This window comes from Sycon ciliatum, chromosome 8 (assembly GCF_964019385.1).
Source record: "Sycon ciliatum chromosome 8, ocSycCili1.1, whole genome shotgun sequence".
In the NCBI taxonomy this organism is placed as follows: Eukaryota; Metazoa; Porifera; class Calcarea; order Leucosolenida; family Sycettidae; genus Sycon; species Sycon ciliatum.
The window spans coordinates 4,825,498-4,837,434 of record NC_088650.1 but is presented as its reverse complement, the minus strand read 5'-3'; the positions used below and the strand labels follow the sequence as shown (position 1 = coordinate 4,837,434).

At 49.4% G+C, this 11,937-nt stretch overlaps 2 protein-coding genes across 2 annotated transcripts; one reads left to right on the top strand and one right to left on the bottom strand.

Annotated features, from left to right (window-relative positions):
* Positions 1 to 379: 379 nt before the first annotated feature.
* On the bottom strand, positions 380 to 1,975 carry LOC135823038 (vesicular acetylcholine transporter-like). The gene has a single exon (XM_065335872.1). It carries the CDS (start codon positions 1,973 to 1,975, stop codon positions 380 to 382), a length of 1,596 nt encoding a protein of 531 aa, XP_065191944.1.
* A 6,036-nt stretch (positions 1,976 to 8,011) lies between these two features.
* Positions 8,012 to 9,607, top strand: LOC135823037 (vesicular acetylcholine transporter-like). Its single transcript, XM_065335871.1, has one exon. The coding sequence runs from the start codon at positions 8,012 to 8,014 to the stop codon at positions 9,605 to 9,607; it is 1,596 nt and encodes a 531-aa protein (XP_065191943.1).
* Positions 9,608 to 11,937: the final 2,330 nt, after the last annotated feature.

Here is an 11,937-nt window from a genome sequence, read left to right as displayed (position 1 = left end):
GTTCTTCTACAGCATAAAACCTTGTTTACGCAAAATGGCAGGGTATTGAGCCAGCTTGAAACACCCTTTGAGCACAGGTGGTTGAGTGGCAGATAGTGTATTCCTTCACCTCGAAGGGCCACACATCATAATGCAACTCATACGCACACAACAATTTAAGGTATCGCACGTTTTGCGTTATATTGAAATCTAGGGGAAAGCTAGAGCCTTTAACGGAGCAAATGGTTTGTGTTTAGGGTCCAGGCTTCTTCGATGGAAGACGTATGCAGGACGGAGAAGAAAGAGAGGGGGCGTTTCAAAGGTAACAATGTTGCGCTAAGCATGAACTGACAACGTTTCTTTGAATTGGAGAAACTTTGCGTACAATCTCATGTACTTGTCATTTCACTTGGGATTTGTGTTGATCGGCAGTTACCAGCGGTATCATTTCTGTTTGTTCAGTGACGTTCACAGCTGGGTCACATGTATTATTATGATGGGTATCATCACGAGTTTCGTCCTGCTGCCTCTCTGATTTGCGCTTTTTTAGGTACCCGACGAGAAAGATGAGACTCAGCGCCACGTATACTGCCAACATGAGTGACGAAAGCCTGCGTAGCCCAACCGCTGCCACCAGAACAGGACCCAAGAGGAGTCCAGGCGTGTATACAAGCGACACGACTCCTTGCGTGATGGCGCCAACGTATGCACTCACAGCGAACGTATCTCCCACATTACGACGAAGCAACGTGCGCAGCATGTCCTCTGGTGCTGCAGTTTGCATTGTTCCAGCAGCTACTCCAACCGGTATGCCTGAAATGTAAGCCAATGCCACGGATGGTCTAATAGGTAATATGGATGCAGGTCCATATAGTAGATACGAGAGAACGGCCATACACAGTCCAAATACACACATGTTTCTTGGGCTTATCCATTTGTCCATAGCGTAGCCACAGAACAAGGAAGCAGCCGAGAACATGAGTGCAAACAGCAGTATTGCTGCCCCACCCTGGCTGGACGAAGTTCCAAACGAATCCTTCATGTACTGGGAGATGGTGGTCTCAACCATCCCCGCCAATATACCACACATGGATAGTAACATCAGGCACATCCACACCCACGGTATACTCAGGATGTATTTGAACGTTACTTCGCCCTTTCCACGTCGCGACTGTGTTTGCTTGCTGTGGTTGTCATCCGCAGGATCTACGTCATTCCCTACGAGTAAGAGCAGGAGTATATTCAGGAGGGTCGTAGTGCCCAGAGTACCTGCCATTACGAAGTATGGCAGGCCAAATCCACCAGCATCATAAAGCGCTCCACCAAAGACTGGTGCTACGGCAACTGCAAAGCCGGTTACAGAGCGCATGACGCCGTTCACCATTCCGGTTGATTCTGGAAACGTGTATACGAAGAGGGCGTAAGTCGTTGTGACATTTGCACCACTCCCAATACCTTGCAGAGTTCTAAGTGATATTGCTAAAGTTGCAAATGCACTCCAAGTTTTGATCTGGTTGAGAAATCCAAATAGTAGCACTGCACCACTGATCAGAAACGAGCTCAAAACTAGAACATTCACTGCTCCTGCATTGTGCAGATCCGCTGCAATTACCGGAGCAACAAGAGCTTCCATTAAGGTTGTTGACGAAAACGCAATTCCTACGACCAGATGACGGTCAATACCCTGAGTTGGAAAGCTGCTCAGCACTTCTTCTGTAAAGAAAGCGAGAGGTATGGCGATAGCTAAGTAAATAGAGGCGACATTCGCTATGAAGCACCCTCCTAGAAACACTTTCTGTCGTCTCGAGAACCTTTTGTTCCGTTGCGTGCTCGGATCGACGCTGGTGGCCTGCTGTCCAACACCGGTAGCTCGTTTATCCATCAGCAAGTCCTGTTTGTCTTCGGCTATAACACTTCCAGCATCTTTGCCACTGCACTCTATCTGATCCCCTGGTTGTGATGTCGCAGAGGTAGCAGCAGATGATTGCACCGCCATTTCAGTGATTGCCTACACTGTCAGCGACTTCAAGTTCAGGATTCGGTTAGGAGAATGTGTACACGTCGATTCGGTTAGGAGAATGTGTACTCGTCGATGAGGCTGTTCCGTATCGGTGTGACGAAGGGTTCGCGCGCTGCAGTATCTGGACTGGCGGCACCACGAGAGGAAACTCGACAAGTACGAGTTGTACCACCACCGCCACCAACACCACCACCACAGGTGACCCTGAACGCAAGCTTGGCTTACTGAGCAAGCATTAGGAGCTGCATGAACTTAACTTATTGCAGATAATAGATAGAAACACATATTTTTCCTAAGTCTTACTATTAGATTCGATGTACATGGCATGCACCTTTCAGTATTGTACTGACAAGTACGAGTATCGTCAGGTAATACAGTGTAGCGCTTCTGCCGTATTGGCGGATACTACTTGTACAATGTGGCTGTGCCCTCAGAGGTAGAACGCCGTCTGTAGTTTCTGCAAGTACAGAGATTCAGTGCTTTAGTCAGTACTGACTGGAGATCTGTGGGATGCACTAGTAGTGGAAAGGGGGCAGAGAGTTTCGACCGCAGTATCTACACTTATCTACTAGTACTTGAAGTGCAGGTGCATGAAATTTTTCCTTTAAGGTTTGGTCACACCTTAATCTGTGCCAGTACACACTGGCAACATAGACCAAAAATTAACGAACGACGTTTACCAAGCCAGATTTGTTCCGTACAATTCAAATGTACACTGCATGTATTTTCAATGAAACTAAGAAACGTTAGAGTCGACAGAGAACCACTGGCTTGTGTAGAGTCACAGCTCTAATGAGGTGACACAATTCTACACTCAGCACGGTACTAAAATTTAGTAACAAAGGCAGTTGACAGGCCTCTTAAAACTGTTGAGTGTATACGATTACAATCATGTTGCCAGTGTGTACTGGCGTGTACTGGCACAGGTTTGACTGCTGAGTGTAATCATCGACAAGTAGAGAGCTCTAGAGACATCCAGAGAAAGAGAGAGTCATTCTTCACAGGCACACATACATGCACGTGAGGTGTGACCAAACCTTAAAGGAAAAATTGCATGCACCTGCACTTCAAGTAGATAAGTGTAGATACTGCTGTCGAAACTCTCTGCCCACTTTCCACTACTACCACTAGTACATCCTACAGATCTCCAGTCAATACTGACTGCAGCACTGAATCTCTGTACTTGCAGAAACTACAGACGGCGTTCTACCTCTGACTCTGAGGGCACAGCCACATTGTAGTATCCGCCAATCCGGCCGGCAGAAGCGCTACACTGTATTACCTGACGATACTCGTACTTGTGAGTACAATACTGAAAGGTGCATGGCATGTACATCGAATCTAATAGTAAGACTTGCATGTGGACGGTTCACTGATGATTATGTGTTTCTATCTATCTCTTTTTTTTTTTTTTTTTTTTTTTTTCTACAAAATCCACATATCTCCAGACACTGGGGTGAATGATGGAGTGTGGTGGTGGGGCCCATTAAGCTCCGCCGACCAGAGGTCTCGGCTTCATAGCTCCATGGACGCACCAACGGGATATTGGGTGGGGAGGATTAAATTGAAAAAGAAAACAGAAGAAAGAAAATGGAAAGATTGTATTGCTCAGTGAGCAAAAGAATAAGTTGAGTATTGATGTGAACGCTGTTAGACTTTTAAATTCAAGAGGAGACTGCCCGTGAGGAGAGATTACATGTATGTCCAAGCAGGGTAGGACACTGTACCCTCTTACTCGCGTATGCTATGAGTGGCCCAGTGCCAGTTCGTTCTGAGGAGATGGTGATAAGCTGCTGTCTTGAACTTTTGGATGTTCTTTGGGTGAAATGGGTGGGGAATGATAGAGGTAGGCAGCTGGTTCCAAATTGGGATGACGGAGTGGGGAAAGGCTCGGCTCACATTGTTCCGGGAATTGGCAGGAAGAACATTCTGTAGCTGATGGGGATGCGCGGTGGACAGTCGTACAGCCTGGCGGGTGAGGCGTGTGGTCCTGGGTTGGTGTGTCGGGGGTGGAGCCATTCTCGAGAGAAGAGCGGGAGAATTATCGCAAAGGGCTTTATACAGGAGGCAGAGGGCAGCGATGGTGCGGCGAATTATGAGGCTAGGAAGCCAGCATTGCGGATGTATTGCCTTGATGGCTCGCTCCTGCACCCAGTCCAGCCGATTCAAGTGGGAAGGAGCTGCCCCCATCCAGACGATTGGGCAGTACTCCATAACCGGCCGGACAAAGGCTTTGTAGGCTCGAAGCCGGGCAGGAATAGTCAGCAAGTGAAATGCCTTGCGCAAGGCTCCAAGTCTCTGCGTTGCTCGGACTACAACAGTTCGGATATGCTGGCTGAATTTTAGCTGATGGTCAAACGTGACGCCGAGTACTTTGATGGAGGGCTGCTCCTCAACAGGAGTTCCATTGAAGACAATGGGGGGTATTGGCCAGTCCCGACGATGGTGGGAAATTGTAAGGGCCTGAGATTTGGCTGGCTCGAACTGCACTTTCCAATCCGAGCCCCAACTGGATACTAGGTCGACAGCAGCTTGGAGTACTCTAGCGTTGTCAGGAACAGCAGCGAGCGTTGCAATTTCGGCGTATAGGGTTGTGTCATCGGCGAATGAGGCAAGGTTGGAGCCGATTGGGAGGTGGTCTTCAAGGTCGTTGACGTAGACCAAGAATAAGGTGGGGCCCAGGATACTGCCCTGTGGCACCCCAGCCTTAACTGGGCGTCTGGCTGATGTCTGGCCGGAGATGAGGACTTGAAGTGTGCGGTTGCAGAGGTAGTCTTGGAGCCACCGATGCAGGTCTCCCGAGATGCCATACACTCTAGCCTTGTGCAACACACCAGTGTGAGACACCCGGTCAAATGCTCCAGCAATGTCGATGGCCAGCACTCGAGAAGCTCCTTTATCTCCGGCGGTGTGCACCCACTGGTGGTGGAGAGCAGTCAGCAGGTCTGCTGCACTGTGGCCGCGACGGAATCCAAATTGCCGTTCTGACAGGACGTGATTCGTCTCCATGAAGTTGCTCATTGCCCTGTTGACTATGGTCTCCATGACCTTGGAGAGGATGCTCAGTAACGACACTGGTCGATAGTTTGATGGCGACGATTTAGACTTGCGCTTGTGGACTGGAACTACGTTTGCAACCTTCCACTGTTGTGGCTGGATACCGGAGCGAAGACAGCATGTAAATAGTTTTGAAAGCGGCCGTGCCAATTCTGCAGAGCAAGCTTTCAAGACGCGGGCAGGTATCCCATCTGGACCAGTGGCCTTGGTGGGGTTGAGCTGGCGGAGAGTTCGCTCGACTGTGGTTTCGCGAAACCGGACGGTGCAGAGGTTGCGGTCAGTACGTGGTCGGACGTAAGGAAATGGAGGGGATAGGTCGTCTGCCCCTAGACTGCATTTGTTGGCGAAGTGTTCGGCCATGCACTCTGCTTTGCTGCGGTTGGTGTCGTGCTCCGTACCATCGGTGCTGCGGAGAGTAGGTATGGATGGGCTGTTTCCGTGGCCAGAGGCCTTCTTGATGGTTCGCCACCATTCACCAGACGCCATACACCCAGAGGCTAACTTCTGCGCCAGGCTTGCTGTGAATGCCTGCTTGGCAGTTGCCAGGCAATGGTTAGCCGAGTGCTTGGCGACATTGTAACGGGCTTGCAGCTGGGCACTTGACCGGTCGGCGCAGAGTCTCCTCCATGCTCTTTGTTTCTGTGCTACAGCCTCAGTGCATTCCGGTGTCCACCAAGAGGGGTTAGATGGTTTCATGCACAACTGCTTAGACGGTATGTATCGGCGCATTCCTTCCAGAATATTCTGGGTCAAGTGCATACACATTGCATCAGGATCATCACTGACAGTGGACTGCCAATCTGTAGTTCTAAAGAAGTGGCGGAGTCTGTCCCAGTCTGCGCGTTGGTAACGCCAGACAGTTCTGGTCACTGGTGGTTCCTCTGCTGTGCTTACATGAAAGTCAGCTAGGACACAGGCATGGTCAGAGTTTCCCAGAGGTGCTAAGGTATTGACGGTCGCATCTCCCGGTAGGTCAGTCATTATTAAGTCGAGTGGGTTAAGGCCCCTGGTGGGCTCATGCACGTGCTGCTCCAAGCAGTGAAAAGCACACATGTCTTCAGTGTACACACCTGCATGAGTTGTCTTGGTGCTGCCGAGCCAATCCACGTTGTGTACGTTAAAATCTCCAGCCAATACCACATATTGACAAGATTTACGGGCCAGGTCTATGCCAGCACTGATGGCTTCAAGGGTACTGATGTCATTGTCGTGGCAGGAGCCAGAGCGATATGCAGCACACACAGCCACTGACTTCTTATCCACAGTTCTGACACTCAGCCATATTAGCTCCTCATTACTGACCTGGATGTCATCGAGTTCTCGGAGGGCCAGACTGGCTTTAACCCAAACCGCAACTCCTCCTCCATGAGCTGTTCGATCATTCCGCAGTGGGGAGTAGTACCCAGGTAAGGACAGTTCGGAATCAGTAGCCTTCTCAGGGGTTAGCTTGCTCTCTGTGACAATGGCAATGTCAGGTTGGTGAACGTGTACAGCATGGTGAAAGTCACCAAGTTTACTCAGTAGTCCAAATGTGTTCGTCAGCAGGATCCGAAAGGATCTAATTGGAGCTTTGAGCTTGAGTGTCGGAGGACTCGGAGAGAGCGTCACTGTGTGAGCCGGACAAGGTGTCCCCCTTTGGAGCATCACTGAGAGTGTCACTGTGTGAGCCGGACAAGGTGTCCCCCTTCGGACGCTCACGGTGGCGCCAAACCCGCGCGTACAGTGGGCGAGGCCAAAAGTTTGGAGCAGTGGCGATTTCAAGGTCAGTCGCATCGATCATCAAGCGGGCAGACACTTTCCCATCTTCTGTGGTGTGTATGCTGCACTGGTGAACCTTCACCGGTTTGTTTACTGCTGCAGAGCGTTGCTCAGTGAATTCCTTGACACTTTCTTCACTGCTATGTGAGTTCAAATTGCCCACATAGATTACGGCTTTCTTCACTCTGTGAGGTTCGTTTGATACCAGTTTCCACGTGTCATCCGTGATTGGCTCTAGCTTCAGTGGCTTGGGCTTGACAGTGGGCCGCTCAATTGCCTGGGACTTGTCCTCATCCTCCGTTGACGTTTCATGGTCACTGGCAGGGTCACACACGCTACGGGAAGTGCTACGGTGTTCGTCTGCATCAGTGGTACACGTGGCAGCCTGGCCTGCGCGAGTACGGGTACGCTTGCTGGTCCTTCCCGCTGTACTCTCCATCGTACGCTGGCTGTGCTGGTTGTGGGCAACTGCTGGAGGAGTCAGGGGAGAAGCACTTGCTGCGACAATGGCGGACTCCCTGAGGGCGACAACCTCCTCGTTCAGGCCTGCAATTTGCCTCGATAAATCATCGATCCTATTCTTTAGTCGTGTCTCGCGGTCTGCGGACTCCGTCACAAATGTTGCCAGCGTCTTTACTACGTCTAAAATCGAAGACTCGATCCCGGGGAGGGAGCACAACAATTTTACCTCCGAATCCGTCAGCCCGCGAACGGCAGCTTTTGCTGGAGGCATGGCGGAGGTAGGCCAAAGCTATCCAATGTCTACCTAGTTTCCTACTACTACTACTATACCTAATGTTTGAAACCAGGCCGGCCTGATGCCGGTTTCCTGGCGAGAAACTGTGGGAGCCTCAGAGCGCAAAAACCTGCACCCTGCTCCAAAGTTTGAAATTGTATGTACTCGATCTCTGTTAATCTCTATTACTCTATCTCTCGAAACCATACCTTGCAATAAGTTCATGCCGCTTCTAATGCTTGCTCAGTGAGCGAAGCTTGCGTTCACGGTCACCTGTGGTGTTGGTGGCGGCGGTGGTACAACTCGTACTTGTCGAGTTTCCTCTCGTGGTGCCGCCAGTCTAGATACTGCAGCGCGAGAACCTTTCGTCACACCGATACAGAACAGCCGCATCGATGGGTACACATTCTCCTTACCGAATCCTGAACTGGAAGTCGCTGACAGTCTAGGCAATCACTGAAATGGCGGTGCACTCATCTGCTGCTACCTCTGCGACATCACGACCAGGTGATCAGATAGAGTGCAGTGGCAAAGATGCTGAAAGTGTTATAGCCGAAGACAAACAGGACTTGCTGATGGATAAACGAGCTACCGGTGTTGGACAGCAGGCCACCAGCGTCGATCCGAGCACGCAACGGAACAAAAGGTTCTCGAGACGACAGAAAGTGTTTCTAGGAGGGTGCTTCATAGCGAATGTCGCCTCTATTTTCTTAGCTATCGCCATGCCTCTCGCTTTCTTCACAGAAGAAGTGCTGAGCAGCTTTCCAACTCAGGGTATTGACCGTCATCTGGTCGTAGGAATTGCGTTTTCGTCAACAACCTTAATGGAAGCTCTTGTTGCTCCGGTAATTGCAGCGGATCTGCACAATGCAGGTGCAGTGAATGTTCTAGTTTTGAGCTCGTTTCTGATCAGTGGTGCAGTGCTACTATTTGGATTTCTCAACCAGATCAAAACTTGGAGTGCATTTGCAACTTTAGCAATATCACTTAGAACTCTGCAAGGTATTGGGAGTGGTGCAAATGTCACAACGACTTACGCCCTCTTCGTATACACGTTTCCAGAATCAACCGGAATGGTGAACGGCGTCATGCGCTCTGTAACCGGCTTTGCATTTGCCGTAGCACCGGTCTTTGGTGGAGCTCTTTATGATGCTGGTGGATTTGGCCTGCCATACTTCGTAATGGCAGGTACTCTGGGCACTACAACCCTCCTGAATATACTCCTGCTCTTACTCGTCGGGAATGACGTAGATCCTGCCGATGACAACCACAGCAAGCAAACACAGTCGCGACGTGGAAAGGGCGAAGTAACGTTCAAATACATCCTGAGTGTACCGTGGGTGTGGATGTGCCTGATGTTACTATCCATGTGTGGTATATTGGCGGGGATGTTTGAGGCCACCATCTCCCCGTACATGAAGGATTCGTTTGGAACGTCGTCCAGCCAGGGTGGGGCAGCAATACTGCTGTTTGCACTCTTGTTCTCGGCTGCTTCCTTGTTCTGTGGCTACGCTATGGACAAATGGATAAGCCCAAGAAACATGTGTGTATTTGGACTGTGCATGGCCGTTCTCTCCTTTCTACTCTACGGACCTGCATCCATATTACCTATTAGACCATCCGTGGCGTTGGCTTACATTTCAGGCATACCGGTTGGAGTAGCTGCTGGAACAATGCAAACTGCAGCACCAGAGGACATGCTGCGCACGTTGCTTCGTCGTAATGTGGGAGATACGTTTGTTGTAAGTGCGTATGTTGGCGCCATCACGCAAGGAGTCGTGTCGCTTGTATACACGCCTGGACTCCTCTTGGGACCTGTTCTGGTAGCGGTGGTTGGGCTGCGCAGGCTTTCGTCACTCATGTTGGCAGTATACGTGGCGCTGAGTCTCATCTTTCTCGTCGGGTACCTAAAAAAGCGCAAATCAGAGAGGCAGCAGGACGAAACTCGTGATGATACCCATCATAATAATACATGTGACCCAGCTGTGAACGTCACTGAACAAACAGAAATGATACCGCTGGTAACTGCCGATCAACACAAAGCCCAAGTGAAATGACAGGTACATGTCCTCGAAGTTACAGTGAAACCTGTTTAAGACGACCGCTCAAGGGACCTTCAACATGTGGTCTCCGTTACCAGGTGGTCTCCTTGTCCAGGGTCGTTTGACTGGAAATAGCATCCCTTGGTCCTGGTCGTGGTGGTCTTCTAGGATAGGTGGTCGCCTTATCCAAGTGGTCACCTTGACAGGTTTTACTGTACTCCAATTCAAAGAAACTTTGTCAGTTGATGCCTAGCGCAACATTGTTACCTTTGAACACCCCCTCTCTTTCTCCTACGTCCGCCATCAAAGAAGCTGAGACCCTAAACACAAGCCAGTGGCTCCGTTATAGGCTCTAGCTCTCCTCTAGATTTCAATATAATGACAAGCGTGCGATACCATAAGTTGTTGTGTGCGTATGAGTAAGGCATCATGATGTGTGGCCTTTCGAGGTGAAGGACTACACTTTTTTAATTTTTTTTATATTTTTTTTACAAAGACCACTTAATGCCAAACATGAGATGCAGCTAGGGGAAGCACGCACAACCTGAATCGTGGCAGTGGTGGTGAGGTTTAGGGAGCTCCGCCGACCTAGGGTCTCGACTTCATAGCCACCTAGACGCACCAAGAGTGGGTGGGGAGGGAGAGAGAGAGAGAGAGAGAGAGAGAGAGAGAGAGAGAACTATCTGCAACTCAACCACTGAAGCACCTGTGCTCAAAGGGTGTTTCAAGCTGGCTCAACACTCTGTCATTTTGCGTAAACAAGGTTTTATGCTGTAGAAGAACGCTGATAGGGATCTCGATGTCCGGTTTTTGTATTACATTCTTTACTTGAATTCGCAAGTACTTCGAAGTACAATCAGGTTCGAAGCCCAGTAATACGAGAGCGAATGCAGGCAACAGAAGTAGGAAGGAGGAGGAATGGGCAGGAATATCATTCTCAACGTATTTTTCATGTTTCATGCACCTGTATGAACTATGAATCGAACCAAGAAGCTGGAAATGAATACGTGAATGTACAATAGGGATTTCGAGTAGGGCAGTGCAGTGTGTGGTCATGATAAATGATGCAGGAATGTCAGGAGGTACCTCTAGTGTATGTCCCGTCGAAGTTTGGCATTGACCACCTCGGCAAAATTATGTATTTTGCACATATAAGTGTGGTAACTGAGGTATTAATTTAAGGTGGCAGCCTGGTCGTAAAATCCCTGAAAAATCGAATTTGTAAATTCATATCGAGTGCTACATCAGTTGAAAGAGCATGAACAGCTGCAAAATCTCTGAAAAGTTTGTCTCGATCTGACCAGCCGTTCAAGAGTTATGGCCGAAAATGTGCCTTTGCAAGGAAAGATTTTTTTGTTGCACGCTGTCATTTGTTGGTAGCACTGTATTTGAATCTGAGCAGACCTTGCGCAACTTGTCGTATCATGGAAACACGCGAAAGTGTGCAGAATTTTGCTCAAAGTCCAAAAAATCACATTTTTTAGCCACGTATTGGGCTGCACGGCGGCGGGCTTCTGCCAGCACCCTCGCGATGTTGTGGCTTGATTATTGTAGTTGACGTTGATTTAGTGACTTTGGCAAGTTTGAGTCGTGTCAAGAAGTCAGGTAGGATTCAGCACTAGGCAGTAGTGGAACGTGAGTGGCAGTCTGCCGATTTTTGAGGGTATCCTGGATTTGGTTTGCAGCGCTGTGGAAATGGCTTGTTGTGGAGGTCCCAGCACTGGATGTTGTATCAAAGGTACGACCTCGTAGCACACCCTAAACCTAAAAAAAATCAAAAATTGACTTTGGTCTGTGGGAGTCTGCGAGAGAACGCCCACTCGTGCCATTATGACAGATTCCAGGGCCACGTTGAGGGGCCCTATCGAACCACCCATGGCTGCTTCTGGACTCTTTTTAGGTTTGGATCCCGCGCACGGACAGAATGGGCAAGAAGATGTGAAAAATTTGTAAATGCATTTGTTTGGCTCCTGGGTGGCTCGCACACCGTGGCACTATGCAGGAATTTTGGGTTTTCCGGCCTCGAAAGCCTGTCAGTGAGGCGCAAGAAATTTTGAATCATGTCCAGAGGGCCAGCATAGTGGCAGGAGTGTGTGGTGCAAAGTTCACTCAAATCCATTGAGAGACACCAAAGTTACGGTCAATTGAATGCCATATGAAATTTACGACCAGGCTGCTACCTTAACAGTTTTACAAGCTGTATTTCTTCGCTACCGACCATCAATGTGTGCATTCAGGAATAATCTGTCACTACACTCCCACTCTTCCCCTAATTGTCACCCTCACCTAGTCAGTTACTTGTCAATGTTTCAACTCCTTCCCCTGTGTTTTTATCATTGGTACTA